The 19,965-nt window shown below is 42.7% G+C and overlaps 2 protein-coding genes across 3 annotated transcripts in view; one reads left to right on the plus strand and one right to left on the minus strand.

The window, feature by feature from the left end:
- Nucleotides 1-215: 215 nt before the first annotated feature.
- ucmab (upper zone of growth plate and cartilage matrix associated b) lies at nucleotides 216-7,130 on the minus strand. Its single transcript, XM_080437722.1, has 5 exons — nucleotides 7,032-7,130; nucleotides 6,591-6,659; nucleotides 6,395-6,490; nucleotides 3,267-3,365; nucleotides 216-1,038 (listed from the first exon to the last, which is right to left on the minus strand). The coding sequence occupies exons 1-5, from the start codon at nucleotides 7,078-7,080 to the stop codon at nucleotides 941-943; spliced, it is 411 nt and encodes a 136-aa protein (XP_080293848.1). The 5' UTR covers nucleotides 7,081-7,130; the 3' UTR covers nucleotides 216-940.
- Nucleotides 7,131-9,472: 2,342 nt separating this feature from the next.
- LOC308091989 (cyclin-dependent kinase 17-like) overlaps nucleotides 9,473-19,965 on the plus strand; it is a 31,382-nt gene continuing 20,889 nt past the window's right edge. The window contains exon 1 of one of the 2 annotated variants that reach the window (XM_080437762.1): nucleotides 9,473-9,819. Coding sequence is in view for 1 of the 2 variants with exons in the window: in XM_080437761.1 (XP_080293887.1) it covers nucleotides 12,973-13,004 (32 nt within the window). In the remaining variant the exon portion in view is untranslated. Of the gene's footprint in view, nucleotides 9,820-12,845; nucleotides 13,005-19,965 lie in introns of those variants that run through there. The other variant, XM_080437761.1, reaches the window with a different exon arrangement.

Raw genomic sequence — 19,965 nt, forward strand, 5'->3', positions numbered from 1 at the left:
CCGTTAAAAACTCAGTAAAGTATAAATATTAAAGAAACATCAAACTTGACAACGTCAACATTCTAAATAGGCCCAAGTGTGTTTTCCGTTGCAGTGTTTGCTAAGATCAATAGCTGACAGAAAAAAAGAAAGGAAAAAAAACTAGTTGCCTAGCAACACAATTCCACTGAAAACTTCTATACATTGGTTAAATATATTTATTTATTTATTTTTTGTTAATCAGATATTCTTGTTGGGATCTGAGCCATTAACAAAACATTCTTTGCCATGTAGATAGATATCAAGCAGTTTGTTGTATAGGATGCTTATAGAGAAAATACAGTGTATATGTGTATATAGATTTAACCACTTAAACCCCATATGGTTGAGAGGAGTCCCTCAGGGCTCTATACTAGTGTATTTTCTGTTTTCTTCTCTTGCTGAAAATTGCAGATCGTCAAGCTCGCAACACGTTTAAGTGGTTAAATAGATATTCTAGTAACTAACTTATTAATTAAATGTACAAAATGTTAGTATATAAAAAACATTGCCACGCTCAAACTGCTACACTGCTACACTGCTAGAACATACTACAATGCAGGCATTATTATAATATTACATTTTACAAGTAGAGGTAAATCCTTTAAGGCACTGTTTCTCAACCAGAGGTGGCCTGGGCTGAAAAGTTATGCGATGTAACACAAATATTGGGTTTTCTCATATTTTCTTGGGTCTGATTTCACGATCAACACAGAATTCACACACTAAAGTACTCATTCAACTCTGAGAGTGTACAAATGGGTCCATTTGGTTCGATTTGTACACCCTCTGAGTTAAATCAACACATGGCATTGTACAGTGCAGCCAGGTTCCAGTCTGAAACCAGTTGCGAAGCAAGTCATTCTCATCCTCTGTTGTTCATGGCGTGACGTCTCTCGGTGGGGAGGCATCTGGGCTGGTCTCAGATTGATTGCCTGTTGTACTCTTGGGGAGGATGCATTCCGTCATAATGAAACTGCCTCCACTGTTCGGTGCTCTGTCTGGTCCTCTCGTCTTGCTCTGTATGGGTAGAGTTCAGTGGTGTGACGATGAACGAGGTTAAAACATCAATTACCTCATTCTGCCAAGCTCTCTGGTCTCTGCACCCGTTGTGGCTGGAGTGATTATCAACCTTTTTAATTTTGAGGACCCCCAGTTTCATATAATAGAGAGAGTGCAATATTATAAATATTTTAGGTGCCTAAAGTTCATATTGACATGCTTTTATCACAGCTGAGACAGAAATTGTCTCAGTCTCCCACTCGGCAAACCGACGCACAACCATAACGTGCCAATAGAGCTGAACCCGATTGGCAGAGTTGTTGTGGCCGGGTCTTGTCTGGGGCACTACATCTACCCCCTCAGTTTTTGTGAGCATGTCCTTGTGCTTCACACTACCACACTACACCGTTCATGATACACGCTCAACGAGGCACGTCTTTTCATGTCCCTCACACGAGAACCTCCTCCATGAGAATGTCCTGCCGACTACGCCAGATGTAGTGATTCCCACTCTCAAACCTCAGGATGCAGTTTATTATTCTGTATTAAAGCGGCACTATATAACTCTTTTTTAATGAATAAATGTAATTCTGTCCAATCCATATGGTAGAGTATGTTAATACAATATTTAACTTAAATTGGGGTGATTGTATTTTGTCTCCCTGCTCATCTACATAGATCGTGTCAAAGGTCATATCTCACCTAGACACAGGATCTGACACAAATTAATACCTGATGGTCAAGATTCTATTTATCCCCTTTGGGGATAAATTGAATCTTGACCATCAGGTATTAATCAAAGGAAAGTTAAATAGTGCAGCTTTAAGGTTCATCACTGGTGGTAGTTAAGAAAAACACACCAATGCCTACTGTACCAAAAAACTGGCCTGCCTGGTCTATCAGTGAGGAGAGATCAGCATTTCTCTTATTAAATGTATGTCTTTACAAAGCTATTTTACAAAGGCTTCCCCTCCTATCTCGCAGCATTGCTTCGTTGGAATGTTTTATAGCCTCTATACCTGTTCAGTGTTCACAAACATTGCTCACTCCCAACAGGTTCCAAAAACCCGCAAAGATTTAGGACCATCTCACTCCCCATGTTACTTGTATCCTTTGCCCAACTAAAATCTAGCCTCCCCTAGAAAATAAAGTAAAAGACTGAAAAACAGGCAGTGAAAAAACCCCAAAGAGAATAGTGGCCGTCGGACCTCCTCGTCCATTCATGCGGGCAGGCAGCCAATCACTACCACCTTTATCTTCATGGGGTGCCAGGAGTGCCAGGTGTGGGGGTCTACTACTACTACTACTGTACTCACCTGGCATAAAAGGGGCTCTGAGTCTGAGAGCAGCTTGAGCCATTAAACTACAACATGAAGAGACCACCGCTGAATAATTGATTGATTGATTATACTTTCATATTGTTTTTATTAACGTTTTTCAGTTTTATAGTCAGTGTAGTGTTGTTGTTAACTTGTTTCCCCCCAAAAATTTTCCCAGAGTACCCCCCCCCCCCCCCCCAGGTAGAGAAAGAAATCTCGTCTGCCCTAAATGTAATTTCTGGGAACGCCACTGATCCTTATTGATGAACGTTTTTGTTGTTGTTGATAGATGCTAGTTATACTATTCAGATGTTGGTTATTTGTTCACATGTCTTTGTTATTTACATTTATTTTGCTTGAAAAAAATATCTGCTTTCTGTTACTGTAACTTTATTTGTTATTCTTATTATTACAACGTTTGCATGTATTAGCTCTAGAATTACCACAGTTATCCAAGTAACTGAGGAGCGATCAAAGGAACCATAACTGATTTAATGATTGTGTTATTAATCTATTTATTTATTGCACTGTTAATTCATACACTTAAAGTTTTTCTTTAGTGCTGCTATAATTGTGTTTTAATTTATCCATGTATTCTTTCATCACTATTTGATTTGAATTGATTTGCAGTTTTAAATAAATAAATAATGATATGTGGTCATGGCCCCCAGTCTAATATATTTTTTATCTCTGGGACCCAATCTATACTGTAAAGACCTCAGAATTAATTTAACTCTGAGATTGAAATGGAACCAAATTAACTTTTACGGGTCCAATTGATTCCATTTGTATACTCAAACGTACACATTTCTAAGGGTCCATTTGGCTCCTAACAACTATCAGTCATTTAGCTGAGGACCCCATGGAACCCCCTGAAGGACCCCTGGGGGTCCCCGGACCCCACGCTGAGAACCAGTTGTGACCTACCGTCATTTTCCTCCTCAGCATAGTTCTCAAACTCGTTCCTCTGCTCCTCGTGGTAGTCCCTCTTTCGCTTATCTGCGAGCAGAACCTGCTTCTGCTCAGCTGGAGGAGAGAGGAAGAGACATATAGTGACATAAAGAAGCTATACATTTATACCAAAATTATTACACTGTAAAACTAGAAAAGTGTGCTCCTTGGAGTGCAGATCTCTGCCAGGTTAGGTTACCTACCCAGGGCTGTGTCTGTCAGGACACAAGTAAGCTGCAGGGGGAAATCGAGTTTGTACGACAGATTCATGTTTGTGGCGACCCCAATGGGCAGAAGTTTAAGTGCTTTGGAGGCCCCTCAACATGCGATTCCAATTTGTGGATGATTGGATGTTGCGTTCATGTCATGATAATATATGGTTGTTTTTTTTAAATAGGCCCTGCCCACAATTTTATGAATGCCAAATACAGGCATTGTGTAAAGGCAATTACAGGTATGGACTATGACCATCAAACAGTGTAATTTCTAAGTTGTGAAGAAAACAAAAGTTTCTGCCACAAACAGCGACATTTGGGTGGAAGTAAAATTGCTTTTGGCTCTGCGTTTAGGTGCCTCTCAATATAGATGTGTTGATGATTATTTGTGGATTTTTTTTTTGTAAAACAGGCCACTCAGGCATAGCCTGGTAAACCCTCCCTCCGGAAATCTCATTTCTATTTGATTCCAGGAGTGAGTCTGGCCTGATCGCCCATTCTGCAATATTGGCTGCAGGCTGGAGTTGGGCGGGAGTAATACCGTTGACTGACAACCCCTTCAGCCAATGATAATTTTTCCCCTTCAGCCAATCAGCAGTTCACCAGTCTAATGTGACGCAACGGGACTTTTGAGACAGCCATGCCCAAAATGGGTTGCCTTATTCGGATACATGGGTGTCACTGCCCACCCCTACCGGTTCTCTAAATTTTTATTTTTAAATAGGCTTTGTCATGATTAATTGACCACATATATGAAGTTAAACAACTAAATTCTATCCAAACGATATATTATAAGTAAATTCCGTGCCTCAAAATAGAAGTTAGAGAGCTTTTTGAAGTAAAAAAATAGCGGAGAATATAGCGGACAAGAAAAAGATGGCTGCCGTTCGTGTTTTGGGCTCACTCGAACTCGCCACCTGATTGGCCAACTGTCGCTGTCAATCACAGAACGATGTGCGACGACGCTGATAGGCTCGGTTAGCTGGTAATTCCACTAGAAACCCCCACAATGGGCTATCAGGCCAGACTCACTCCTGGAATCAAATAGAAATGAGATTTCCGGAGGGAGGGTTTACCAGGCTAACTCAGGCATACAAGCCAATCATTGGCATGATCAAATTACTCTGGAGATAATGTGTACCGATTTATGGGAGTTTTGGACAAAATCTGTATCTGTTGAAGTAATAGCAAAAAGTGGAAACGCAAAGAGACGGAAAGTGTCTTGCTCATGGACACTTTGACACAGACATTGCACAGACAGCCTCTCTACCCACTCAGCCAAGGCTGCCCTGAGAATGTACAAATGAAACCAAAAGGACCTGTAGTTATACATCATATACAGTACATGCAGGTCAGTATCTCAATCATGGAGGTTTATGCAGCAGTAATAACATGAGGCCTCATAATGTTTGGAATGGCCCAAGTCAGGTCATGACCTCTGACCCCTAGCTACTCTGAGAGACAACACAGGCCTGCACATGTGATGAGCTACACTCTCCCGGAATTAACTTTAGGGAATTTGAGTCGCCCAGTTGTAAATGACCCAGTGCTGAAATATGACATTTACAGCTTTGTTTGCTGATGCCTTGTGACGAATAGGCCTACAAGAACAGTCGCCCCCAACCCTACTTGCCCCAGTCAAATCCGGCTGCCTTGGAACGGTCGGCACCAGGTATTCCTAAACTTAACCGCAGTAAAACTATGCCTAACCCTAACCTTATTCCTAACCTTAACCTCAGTAAAACTATGCCTAACCCTTATTCCCTAAGGAATAATTTCTGGTGGCGAGCGTCCCGAGAAAGAAATGGGAGTGTGTAGGTTTAGGGACGACCGTTCCGTGACAAGGTTTGACTTTTAAAGGGCTTCTTATGTCCAGAATACAAATGAATATAGATTGAGTTTTTTTGGAAACATTTAACTGTCATAAATGAATTATCCTTTATAGAGTACACATCACTTCTTGTGCAAAGTTATCATATCTGTGAGGTTGATGTTCATGCAGTGTGCCAATATAACTGGAGTTGCATTTGAAGGTAAGCCACTTGTTAAACCACTTTCCCCTTGTTTATCTCTGATCCCCCTCCCTGCTCTGTATGCCTGTGTGATGGCACATTCCACATTCAGCTCCCAACCACTCTCCCTACTCCATCGCTGTCTTCCATCTCTTTTTGTCTGTTCTCCATTCTCTCTTAGTTTTTTATCTGTTACTCGTACCTTTAGCAGCCCTCAGCAATTTTTACACAAAGGCCCACAGTACAGTGTTACATAACTGCAATTCAAAACAGCTCTCTTGGCATCCTGTCTCACCTTGCTGTCAACAGAACAGTCAGTGACGTTGCATTGCACTTATATGGGAACTGCAAACATAAGGCAATATGTGAATTTTCTCAACATGTTCCAGTATATATACAGTATTTAAAAAAAAAAGTAAAGTAAAAGAAACTCTTTCCACAACTAAACCGAGCTGTAGTAGATGTGGCTATGTGTGTGTGTGCTCCATGTTGGCCTGTGGCTCCTGATCCAACTTCCAGCAAACTAGCCAGTATGCTGCATGACTCCATCTGCTTGGTGAGGTCTGGCAAGGCACACCACTACCTGAGGTGTCCAGGCCACAAATATCAGCTTCTGGCTGCTGCCTTCATCACAGCCAGCCATAAAATGTTCCCTACTGTCCATTCAGTCAAGCACTAGCTACTTGAATCACCTCCAATTATGATAAAAACAGAATGACCTTAGTAATAGCACAGCAGTAAAACTAGAGATTAAACTCCAAATAAACTACCCACCAGTTTGACAAAGTGCTGATGTAGTCATTACCACATACTGTACTGTACACACACTCCACCTCGGCTGACCGAACCCCAGTCCTACGAACCACAAAAACCTCACCGTCAATCTCATCTTGAGACTTCGCACCCCTTCTGGTGCGGCGTCTGAAGAAGTCTGAGGCGTCAGCCTCCTGCATGAAGATCCTGTTCAGCGAGCCTGTGATGGAAACAGAGGGAGGTTTAGCTCATGAGATGATGGATGGAGAGTGGATGTTTTTATTTCAGTTGTAGGGATGGGAACAGAACTTTATCCTCACCTCGGGAGTCCGTAGCCTTAGCTGTGTCCTTACCATCAGGGACAGCTGCAGCATCCGTCTCTTGAGACACTGCGTCAGAGGAGAAGTCAGTGTGAAATAAAATGCACTCCATTGCTTTGTTCTCCGAGATATACTGTACTTAAAACTTGGAACACTAACACAGAAACACAGCCTGTACCATTTCCCTATTTATCCACACACACACACACACACGCACACACGCGCACACACACACACACACACACACACACACACACACACACACACACACACACACACACACACACACACACACACACACACACACACACACATGCACACACACACACACACACACACACACACACACACATGCACATGCAACATATTCCTCAAATACCTATCCACGCTCCTGAAAGGTGAATTGCCCCCAAATCCCACAGTCCCTTGCATTAGACTCACAGGACAGTGCGAGGAGGACAGCGAGGAGGGCTGCATGTGTCCAGGACATGTTTGGTTCTGTCTCTGCTGAGCTGTTGAGGCAAATGAGAGAGGGGTAGAGCAAAAGGTGACTGAGATGTTTTGGAAGAGCGTATCCCAGGGGGTGGGGGGCTTGGAGGAAGGGCATCAACTAGAATCTATGGATTATTATTGGCCAAGAGAAGGAGGTGCATAACAGACCTGATAAGGTGGAGACTGCACACACAAACAAGAATAAATGAGTACCGCGTGAAAGTGAAGGGATTGTACTTCATTAAAAGGAAAACTGTAGCCTGTGTTTGCATGATGAAGATTTTTTTATTGGATTTCCTTGTGTTTCCTCAGTCAGTTTTGGCTGCATTTCATATGGCTGAATACCTAATGCCTCTTAGATGGTCTCCAACTCCATATATGGAAATATATAGTATTCACCCCTGTTCAGATATCATATCATACCAGGTTTGAAGCACTCAACGTGGACTCAAAGCTGACTTCAGTCACAGTAACCTGTGACTTGTGGTTTGAATTGGATTTGTGAATTTGGACAGGACTCAGACGTAGAGGTTGTTTCATTTGGACTTGAACTTGGACTTTTTAACTGTTAGAGTGCAAGTTTTATAAATTAATTAATAATACATATACACATACAATTCCATGAGGCATGTGATTTCAATACCATCCCTGGGACCAACCAATAGGGAACAGTTTTGACATGATTACAAGTGTGGGGGGAAATCAGGGAATTGGCATAACAACTGAATTGGGGGAAAAAGGAAAAGAATTGGCACACAAAAATGCAGCTATTGTACGGTACACTCAAAGTATTGTGTAGACTAGTGCTATAATTCACTTTCAGAATTGGTTTCACCAGTCACACACAAGTTATTCACAAAGAATTTGGACTGTCAATTGGGTGACTTGGACTATTAGTGCTGTAGACTTTATTTAACCACTTGAATCTTGGTGTCCCCATTCTGGGCATGTCATAATAGGTTAACATGTGAGATGAAAACGCATTGTGAGCTTGTAGATCGGCTATTTTCTGGGTAAGGATTTGGTGTAGGAAAAAAGGAGTGGGCCAAGGATAGAGCCCTGGGGCCTGGGGGACCCGGGACCCGGGACCCCGGTCAATATATATAGGGTATTAGTGGTTAAATGACTTGATTACAACACTCACATAGACCTATGAGAACATGTTTTGTTGTTTAGGGGGTGGTGGGGTAACTGGGATCTCTGCATGGGAAGGAAAATTCACACGCCCCAGGTGTAGATTGTTCCTCAGGCAAATGTGTATTTCATACCAAGGCCTATCAGACATAATGTATGTCCTGGATCGGTGTGACAGAAAGCAATTGAAAGCACAAAGTCAGACAGTGCTGCTTGCCAAAGTAAGTCTCCTTCCAGATGCAACTGGAAATGAGCCCCTGAACAAGGCTACTCTCTCTGCTCAGCAGAACTCCTGCTGGAAAGTATGCACCTCTCTGTTTGCTCAAGTCATTTCTCCCCACCTGAATGGACAGGCCCCAGAAAAGAGTGAATGTGTAAAACTGTTGAGAGAGAGAGAGAGAGAGAGAGAGAGAGAGAGAGAGAGAGAGAGAGAGAGAGAGAGAGAGAGAGAGAGAGCTCTCCAGGATGTTGGGATTGTAGCTCAATGAGTGAAAATAAATTGGAGGGAGAGTTTGTGAATATTCATAATGAGTAGGCTATATTTTTCTGCTGTTACCATTTTATAAGAAAACCCAGAAACTAACAACATGCGTAATGACGACCAAAGACTAGATGAAAAACGTGTTTAAACGTACTTATTGCAGGGTTTTGTGCAACATTATTTTGGGGTTTGCAATTGCAACCGGTTGTTATGTGTTTTGGAAATATAGCTCAAAGACAGCAACATAATAACCTCCAGAAGAAACCACTGTGTGGCGACATTTGATCATATTTTATCCTCATAACGGACCAGGGGTGGCGCTGTTTCCCCACTAACCGCCCTATAGTCGGAACAGTCTGAATATAATTTTCGATGACACGGCGGTGTGGTGGTCAGTGTTGCCATGTCCGCTTATTATAAGCGACTTTGGGCTTGTTCTTCTGTAAAGTTGCTTGTAAATATTTTGGTAGTTGCGGGTTGCGTTTTTTTGGGCTGGTTTCTAACGTGTACTTGCTTATTTAGGCTTGCTTCCATTCCAAATTTATTATTATTTAAACCAATGGTTCTCAAATATTTTCATGAAAGGGTTTTGTGCCCAGGGAGATTTGTGTTGTTAGAAAAAAAATCCAAATATTCCATATTTTATTTCAATAGTTATGGAAAATAGCCGGTTTAAAAGTACTCATGTGGCCTAGTTTCTTCTTTTGGACTTGTTTTCCTAGACCTGGCTGCTTGTTTCTCTCACAAAACCTGGCAACACCAGTGTGGTGGCAGCAGTAGGACACACAACAGCTCGTCCCACCACAACGATCATCAATCCTCACCATCGTCTGTCACGTTGAGTATGTTTCTCCTCTAAAAGCTTAACGCCACTGGTTTGTTATCGTCTGGAGTGTAACTTATAGGCGACGAATAGTCATGTTGGGCGCCACGTACCCGCGGATATTATAGGCGACAACAACGACCGAGGCAAGAAGAAACTAAACACATCGAAAAAACAACAAAGCATTCCTTTTTTTTCCTCCTCCACGGTCGGTGGAATTTAAAGACGTCGGCATCCGGCCTGAAGAGAGGCTCCGAGGTCGGGGATCCCTCGGGTCGGAACAACGTACACCGTTTCTGGTGAGTGGGAAATGATCTAACCAGTGGCCCCAGAGCATTAGAAGGAGTTCTCCTTATAACGCAATGTTACTTTCGTGCTGTTGCCCGCACACCCCCGGTAGCGCAGCCTCTTGTCTGTAGTAAAAATAAAAGATACTCTTTCGCTACTCACCAAAACAAAGACGGGTTTAAGACGTTGAAAGCCTTACTTTCCCTAGTGGGAACACTCGGAGGCCCCCACCTCACGTCTAAAATACACTTTTTGTCCGGAAAAGAAAATAATTCACTCTAAAAACTAAAAATGTAGTTACTCCACTGCGCCTCCTACAGGTCTGGTCTATGGAATTTTTCTATTGACACATTTCTTTCCTTCCGGTGAAATATTTTCTTTTATGGTCAAAAAGTGTATTTTAGACGTGAGGTGGGGGGCTCCGAGTGTTCCCACTAAAGAAAGTAGCCTTTCAACATCTTAAAACCGTCTTTGTTTTGGTGAGTAGCGAAAGTGTATTTTTTATTTTTACTACAGATGAGAGGCTGCGCTCCCGCGGGTGTGCGGGCAACGAATAGAAAGTAACATAGCGTTAAGGAGAACTCCTTCTAACGCTATGGACCAGAGCTAGAAATGATCTAGAATTTGTGTCGGTGCTTTAACATTACAGCAGAAAAACAAAGTGGACGGTGGAGCAGAGGCAGAGCAGCAGTGTTGCCAGGTTTTGTGGGAGAAATAAGCATCCAGGTCTAGGAACAAGCCCAAAAGAAGCAACTATAGGCCACATCTGAGCACTTTAAACCTATATGCAATGCATCGGAAATTTGAAAATAGCCGATCTACAAGCTCACAACGCGTCGCAATGCAATGTTGTGAATGTTGTGAGCTTGTAGAGCTGCTGTTTTCCCCAAAAAAAATTGATTTTTTTTGGAATGATTAAAAAAAAAACTACATTTTAACCATAAATCTTGTATGGTTGTCCCTGGTATAAAATATTTGCAGATGGTGGTCTGTGGACAATTACATATTAATGTGGGGGTCCTTGACATGAAAATGTAACCACTGTTTTTTTGTTTAACATTACACAGCAAGCCCAAAAATAAGAAACTACACTTTAGAAACAAGCCACAAAAAAAAGCAGCCCGCAACTACCAATATTTTAAGCAACTTTACAGAAAAACAAGCCCAAAGTCGCTTATAATAAGTGGACATGGCAACACTGCCGGCTACTAGTTGTAGCACCGTTCGTTGACAGAACTAACATTGTTATCGCCGCTGCATTGTCACAAAATGGGGTAACAATGTAGCAATGTTTACTCCACACCGCGCACCGTGCGTGAATGCAGGCATTCGTGTGTGTGAGTGTGAGGTTGGTATTCACTTTGGGCTTCTTGTCCCGCTTGCCAAAGAATGGTTCCTGTTTATAAATAAACATGTCGCTAAACACCAACCGCCTGCAAGCTGATTTGCTCTAATTTAAATGTCAACAACATAGAGCAGGGTTTATTCAAACGTTTTCATCTTAAGGACCTGCACTTTCATTATGCCATAGGTTAGACACCCCCCCCCCCCATTTCAAATGGTTCTATTATTATATGAAAATATGTTTGGTTTAAATAAATAACATATTAAATTGTTTAAATGTTGTTGTTGTCCTGTCCATGACCATGAGAAATGGATTCACAGAGGCGGTATTAAAACATATTGTTAGAATAGTCACTCATTGAATAATTTGAAGTGATTGGAAAATGGTGACACCCCCACCCTCCAAGGAACCCTGGGGCCTGGGCGTTCTGGAACCCCTTTGAAAACCACTGGATAGATACTGTAGATGATGGTCGAGTTTCAGCAGAAACCTGTCTGAGTAAAAGTGACTGATTGCTTTTGATGTATAAGACTACAACATCATTTTCAGATTGTCAAAACTGTTTGAAAAGAAGGGCTTGTGCTGTGCATGTATCAACTTGCATGGCTGATAACCTGCCCAAGATTTTACTGACCCATTTTTAAGATGTTTCCCTTATTTCCTGTTCCCATTATTCAAAACATGGCAAGCAGTGCCAAGCTCATGATACATCATCCTTGAGAATGAGGCCATTTAATCCACTGTAATCAACCCCCCTGCAGGACGATGTGGAGCATGTTTTGAGGAGTGCTGCTGGTATTTGCAGTTTCAAGGAATCTCAAGAGGCAGCCTTCATGGAATTCCTGTCCCCCTGCTGTCTGCAAAGTGACTGGAGTTAACGTGTGTGTGTGTGTGTGTGTGTGTGTGTGTGTGTTTTAGGTCTAGAAAATATACATTGTTCTGGAAAAGTGTTTGGTAGAGCCCGACGATGCCAGATTTTGGGTCCGATCATCGATGCCAATCCCACTTTGGGAGAGTCCTAGACCACTACTGTTTTGACCTACATTTTGTCAAAAAGATTTTCTAGTCCATTTGAAAAAAAAACGAATGAACTATAAATAGCTATAAGGAATTGCCAATCTACAAGCTCAAAACACATGGTAATGCAAAATGTTGTGAGCCGTATACAACTATACATTGCTATTTTTGAAACATTTTCGCCTAAAATGATAGGGACATGTCGACTGCATAATTGCAGATACTGAGGTAATCTAAACAAGTAAAATAATGGCTGATATATTGGTTGGCATGTAGTGTTGTACAGTATTACTGAGGAGGAGAAAGAAGAAGAGTGTGTATGAAATTCACTTTAGTTTGTGAATGTAGCCTGTAGCTCATGGTGGCTCACTGACAACATCATTGATGTTGTCATGTTATAATGGCCACAATCTTACTGGGTTAATTCAGGGCCCTGGCTAGCGAGATGTACAATTAGCCTGTAAACTTATCTTCCGCCGTTTATAGCAGGGTGAGTCTCAGTCGAGTGGTTGGGACTAGGCGAGGTGACTTTCTCTCATTTCCTGTGTGGAAGTTACAGCAACTTACACAACCTTGCTTGCTTGATGTGACATTGCTTGAGGAAATACAGTAAGCAGCTTGAGGTGCCGTGGTACCTGGTAAGGAGTGAGGAGATCGTTGGTGGTACTGGTACCGTGGTAGTGTCTGTTGGTGTGTGCTGGTTTAACGTGGGATGGTTCCCTTGGTGAGGACCTTGGGGATGGTGGTAGCAGGGAAACATGACACGCCGTGAAACAGCTGTAGCCACGCGGCAGTGATCCCCATGAGGGCCAGTGCAGATCATATTATGGTTGGGTATGTATTTGAGTGTGTGTGTGTGTGTGTACGTGTAAGCATACTTAAGAATAGATTAGTTTTTTGTGTGAGACTGCCATAGAACAAACATAGACACATGCACAGGATTGTACCACACTCAGTGAGAGGCTTACCTATATAAAGTCACTTTTCCATTGCATGGCACCTGGCTCGACTCGTCTCTACTCGCCTTTTTTGGCATTCCTTTTAGGCAAAAGTACCTGACACTTGGTACTCTTTTGGTATCTCCTTCGATGTTCCAAATTAGCTGAGGAGATGCCAAAAGGTGACAAAACACGGCTCACTACTACTAAGTAGCCGGAGACACATATTGTCACCTAGCGTATTGGGTCAAAATGGATTACCCATACATGGAAGGCCCCTCATACCGTTAACTAACTTTTAGAATAGTCATCCATACTGTTTTGGCTTATTTTTCATCTAAAATGTTACGAAAAGCTGTTTTGTTGTTTGTTGTTTTGACTATACATAAAGAGAGATAATTTACAGACAGCACTAGCGTTTAAATGAAGCATTATTTAGTACGCTCCTATGCAGGAGTTTGGACGTCGCTATGACGACCAGCTACATGGGGGCGGCGGGGGGTACTACTATCTGAAGTGGAGTTAGTTGAGTCAAGTTGAGATGTTTACATGTATGGACATTCTGGTGTTCTAGCAGCTATAGCAGTTAGAATGAAACACAGGACAAGTATAGGAAAGAAGAACGATGCCTAGATGATACGCCATAGAACGACAGTGTTGCTTGCCGACAACAAGATCAGCAAGCGAGTCGCGACAGTCGTGCGATGAAGTATAAATTGATTAATTGAAAGTATAAGAGTAAGGGCAATAATGCACCTACATTCTGTAAGTGCTAGACTGAGTTATTTTTTACTTTAATATGTGTGAAGAATAAATTATGATCAGTGTAAGTAGTCTGTGTGTGTGTGTGTGTGAGTATGTTCTGGGTTCATGCTGAAGCAGCAGGCCATGGACAGCTGGCTGAAGGTTAATATGTCACCTCTCCCTGGGAAGCAGCTGCTATGTGACTATATCACAGTCACCACCAGTCCTGTCTATACATAGAGAGCCATGAATACAAACTATTTCTCTTTCGCTACTGTTAACACAAGGAATCTGGCACCAGCTTTTAATTCTATACCATGAATACAGTTGCCCTAGACAACAAATGCTGGCGCTATCGCTATGTAGAAAAATTGAGCCGCCTCCACACCCCGAAACTCCTTCAGTCTGTAACTGGAAGTGTCCCCTTTGCTAAAGTCACCCAGCAGTCATCGCGGGGTTAGCTGGATATGAACCTGTTTGATTGAGTCATACAGTACTGGCTTATTACTCACTTAAAATGTCTGGATCATTTACTCCTTTTAATGTCTGAAAGAAACAGGTGATGGACAAATACTGCCTATTTTACCCTCACACTCAGCACATATTTCTTTAAAGCATTCAGATTGTTTGTCTGTTATTCACTTCATGAGTCTCCATCCAAAGTACTAGGCTATTTCTGTAATAGCATAGCTAGGCATATTAGAGATGCTCTGAAATAATTACTTGGTAATTATGAGCTTACCAGTTACATAAAAAAGATTCAAAGTCCCATTTGTGGCTTGTTTATTAGTAGAATATGATTGGAAACCCTGACTCAAAACATTTTTGTAACCAATTAATCAGAGTGGATACATGCTCACATAGACCAGAAATTATTGCGGTCTCTCTTAATAACAATATTATTTCTCTCCTGAAACTCAAACATTCTCACCATCTCAGGCCTTTGCAAATGTACATCCTGGTTTCCCAAGCGCAATGCACTAACTTAGAGCCCTGTGGTAAAACACAGACTTTCAGTGGATGAATATTTTGCATGGTCCCTGACTGTGTGAGTCCTGTAAAAGCTACAGAGTAGTGCTTGTGTTTGCTGTTAGATATGGGTACTGATAACTCTTGATAACCCAGCTTGTCCTGCCACCCGGCCTCAGATAAGCGGTGTGGCCTGTTGCTCCTGTTGACAGCCAATAAAAGGCTTTCGGGAAAGATGAGGCTTGCTGGTGTGGAGGATGATCAGAGGCCTGTTGTTTCTATTGACGACTTTGACCATGGAGTCCCTATTTTTGCCATGTCACAAATTGTGATTTTTCCCCCCTCAAATTTAATTTCAAAAATGTAAAATTTCTTTCGATAATAGAAGGCCTGCAAGCTAGCAACGCATGGTGAGCTTGTAGATCGGCTATTTTTGTTGTTCGCCGTACGACAAAGTATTTTGGGCACTATACATAATACACTATATAAGTATAGTGTATACTTTGTTGACCGGGGTCCCTCAGGGCTATGTATTTGGTCCCCTCCTTTTTTTCCCACCGAAAATAGCCCATCTACAAGCAAAATCTTTGGGAATGTGTCACATTCTCAGATTATCTGCCTATTCTGTCATTCACAGAATAGGGATGCGGGGGTTCATGTGGTTAAGTGGTTTTAACAGCCAAAGGCTTCCAAGAACGTCGAGGCCTGCTGGTGAGGAATGATCAGATAAGGGTGAAGAGAAAGGGAGGGAGGCGCGGATGATAATCGTTGTTCTCTGTGATGCTAATACCCGGCACACAAACAAAGACCAGGTAACTTCACTCCAGATCAGTTGAGCCCTCTTCCTGGGTCATTATCCTCATAATGAACCTGTCTCTGTGTATAAAGACCCCGCCGCCTTTTATCTAGGCTGTATAAGAGCACGTCCCTCCTGCTGTCTGCCTGTCCTGATAACATCAGACGGTATTTCCTTGATCTCTCAGTTGTCTGTACTAGAGAGCCAAGTGTGTCTGTTTGGCAGAGCGGTAATAATTCATGTCAGTCTTCTATCCCGTACACAGTGTTGTCATGTTAAGGATAAGCAGTGCCGCTGGAGTTACAGTTCTCGTTCAGATGCTTGATTGGATTCTGAGTTGCAACATTTTCATTTATACAAAAAACTGTTCAACTGTTTTGTCCTATTAAAATGTCTCCCCTATTTAATTGTGGACAATTCCCCCATTAGTAGTCCTTGTCACTGGCCTCCTGTACTGGTCTGGGGAGGGTAGCCAACCACGTGTCTCCTCCGATACACTCATGGAGATGCCAGGCAGCCGCTTCTTTTCACCTGACAGTGAGGAGTTTCACAGAGAGGTTCTGCTCCCTTCTGAACAAGCACCCTGCACCCTCGGACCAACCTGTAGGAGTCGGTCTGTAATGCAATGACCGAACACCCTCCCCTGGCCCCAGGCCCACGATTGACAGCTTTGCCCCACTGTATGAGATCCATGAAATTCCACCGGGCAGAGTTGCGTTGCGACTGCAGCATGGCAGCCGCAGCTGATCATGGCCCGCTCGAGAGTCTAGTAGATGATGCTTGTGATTCCATCAGATGCACTTTTCAGACGTGTCCCAAAAGCGGCGAGCACGCATGCTCCGCTGCCCCATGTCTTTTTGTTTTTCTAAATTTTTATCCCGCGATTTTTGTAACCCATTTTTTTTTTCACCTGGTGCCAATTTCCTAAGTGATCCTGGGCGCTACACCAGCCCTACACCAGCACTACACCAGTCCCCCACAGTAGGGAGGCCAGGGCCGAGCTCATGCTTCCTTCAGGCATGAGAGCCAACTGACCTTCTTGTCACCTGACAGGGGGGAGTTTCCCTGGTTGGCCGTAGCGCGTGGAAGGAACACGTTATTCCAACCAGTTCCCTTCCCCTCCATCAGGCGCCCCGGCTGTCATGGGGGAGGCGGTATAGCGACCAGGATTACTACATGTTTTTGTGAGGGTGTTAACTACCCTAGGAGACACGGGGAGAACATGCAAACTCCACACAGAGTAGGCCCTTTCGCCAACCCCACCTAGGGTATGGGCGCTGATGACGCGGAGGAGAAGACACGCCCCCAGCGCCCACAGCGTCCCCGGCGGGAATCGAACCCAGGACCTTCTAGCTGTGAGGCGACAGCGCTACCGACTGCGCCACCGTGCCCCATGTCTATTCTTTCTGCATGCTGCTCATGGAAAGCAGCCAAAAATCATATGGACATCATCCTCCGAAAATAGCCGATATGCAAAGTTTCTGCTATTTTCAGGGAATGTTTGCCGCAGAATAGTTCATGTGGTTAAGCCCTATTAAATTAACTAAAATTGCCAATCTACAACTCAAGGTCACGTGAGCTTCGGGGGGAAAAAGTCAAATAATAGCTCTGATATATCGACAAAAGCGTATCAGTTGGGCTCTAAAAAGGAGAGTCGTGGGTGTTACTACTAGGTCACAGGGAGAGCTTATACAGGGAAAGAGAGGAGCAGCCGGGGCCTTGTCAGTCAAGCTGCTGTAACCATAGCAGCAGTGTTAATCAGCGTCAAGTCTTATTGTCACAGAGATCTGTGGCCGTGCGTCACTCATCGGCTCCGGGCCTGCTGTTGGCCTCAGTCTCTGGCGAAGGTGTCCGCTGTCGATGCACGCACGCACACACGCAGCCTAACAGTTCATCAAAAAATATTTCCTAATCGCAGAGGCTGCAATTAATTGCGTAAGAGAGGGGTCAAAATTTACTTTTAAACAAGGTAGACACATTCTAGCGTTTTAGGACATATCAAGTACAATATTCATTCCACCCTTAAATTTATACTAAAAGGACCATAGGTTTTTACGTGTTTAGCTCACTGTTTTCCTTACCTTCCAAGAAGTCATCGTTTTCCATTAATTTCAGTATGTATGCAAATCAACAGTGACTTAAAGGAGCATTTCACCCCTGGAAGAACTTACAGTCACTCAATGTTAATAATATTTGTAGTAGATAACAGTAGCAAAATTTGAAATTTGCACCCTATGGCCAGAAAAATATAGAAGTCTGTGTGTTTGACAGGGGTTTGACTGGACTGCTGCATTACTACAATGACCATAATGCTTTCTGGCACTGCCCTTCCTTGTGGGGAGGCTGCGTGGGGGTGTGGTCTACATTGTAGTCAGGAAATAAGGTGAGATAAAGAGACTGAGTCAAATGAAATTTATGGGTCCTAGACCTAGATAAAAATAGGGGTTTGATGCAAAATCGGCGAAATGTCCCTTTAAAATGTGCTTGAGATAGGCAATCCAACACAGTGAACTTCACAAGTGTCTCAACTTTATTTTGGTTGAAGATACATTATTGTTGCATTTTAAGTAAGTGTAAGTAAGTTCATTAACCACATTATATACTTTGTTGACCAGGGTTACTCAGGGGTCTATACTTGGCCCCCTCCATTTTTCCCTCTACACCAAATCTCATCTTTGAAAATAGCTGATCTACAAGCTTCGCATTGTGAGCTCGTAGATCGGCTATTTTTGCCGTCTGTTCTCTTATTATGCCATGCTCAGTCAGAATAGGAAAGCTAGGGTTCATTTTAGTGTTGTGTAGCCAGAAGATCTGAGGATCTCCTCCTACTGATATGTCTGGCTAAATTCAGTGCGTGGGCTTGATTGGCAGAGAAAGCCGATTCTAACAAACCTACGCCCACTGCTTTGAAAACCAATCCTAATACCTTCCCGATACGTAGGGCTGTCACGATTACAAATTTAAGTTGATGATTAATTGCCACTCAAATTATTGCGATTTACGATTTAATTGTGTTTTTGGTAATAAAAAAATAATTTCTGCTTTTATGCTTCGTAATCAAAAATTGCACAGAGCAGATATGACCAATCATTTAAATATATCAAAATACATGTAAAAATAACCCCCCCCCCCCCCCCCCCCGGGATTCTACGAGACTCGGATACATCTTTTAAAGCGATCGGGGGATCGATCATACTGGAGATGAATATTCTATGATTTTTCAGAGGTTGGTGAAAACACTCGAAAATGGCATTGGCAGAGCAAATTATGTTTTATTTCTGGCAGTCAAAGAAATCGAACACTTCAATCCAAGTGACACAGATGACAAGTGTGAAAGGAAAGGTGAGAAGAGAACAGAAGAAGGAGGGAAAGAGAGCAACGGAAGAGGAAAGAACAGCCGACAGTGATGGATCTGCTGCACCTCGCTAGTCAAGACTCAATCTTTCCTTTAAGCCTCACCTGCCTCTCGGTATGGGGGAAGCATGCCTAATTGCTGCCGTGCACAGGTCAGCTCGACCCAGCACACTACGGCCTCCTCGATTTTTTTTTGTCTTAATTTCTTTAATACAGGAAACTGGCTTTCTGCTGCACACAATGGTGGCCTTTATGTAAGCCTCCCATAATGGAGCCAGCTCCTTCACTCATGTCCTCATTGTCTTGGCCAGGGTGAGAAGGCTGCTCTTTAGAAAAGCAAGGCTGAGCTCACCCTTGAGTCATGCCAACTATTGCACTTGTTCACTCTCTCTTTGTCTCACTCTCTCTTTCTTTTTTATGTTTATAATTTTATTGAGAAAATAGAAAACATTTCACATTATTGTCGATTTCCCAAATGATAAACTTGCTTTTTTTTCTCCTTTTTTTACACAGACAAACACAAAACTAAACAAAACACAGAACATGCTTGACAAAACACACTCTCTCATTTTTCTAAATGGCGGTAGTGTCTGGGGTTCACCAGGAGGTCTTCGTCTTCCTGTGTGGGTCCAGAGACTCCAGACTGGTAGAATTATTACTTATACGTAGGTAAGACCCTACTGTCGAATTGTCATGTTGTTCACCCTTTTGATTATGTTCTGACTTATGACAATCTGAATATTATAGAGTCAAGATGTCATGATGGCACAGGCCTGGTATTTATTGTTTTCAGTACAGCTTCATCCTACGGATGGATGAATGTTGTTTGCAAAATGATTATTTATTTATTGTCCATCAGAGCGGTGAGGTCAGAGCTTCTCTCTACTTTTGTATGATATTGATAGCCTAAACTTTGAATTTGTTAGTAGTTATACATTTCTATTGCTTGCTGGATATTAAGACTCATACTTTTGGAATTTCGCTGTATTTTGTC

Source organism: Gymnoscopelus braueri (genome assembly GCF_963280865.1).
Source record: "Gymnoscopelus braueri genome assembly, chromosome: 9".
NCBI lineage: Eukaryota > Metazoa > Chordata > Actinopteri > Myctophiformes > Myctophidae > Gymnoscopelus > Gymnoscopelus braueri.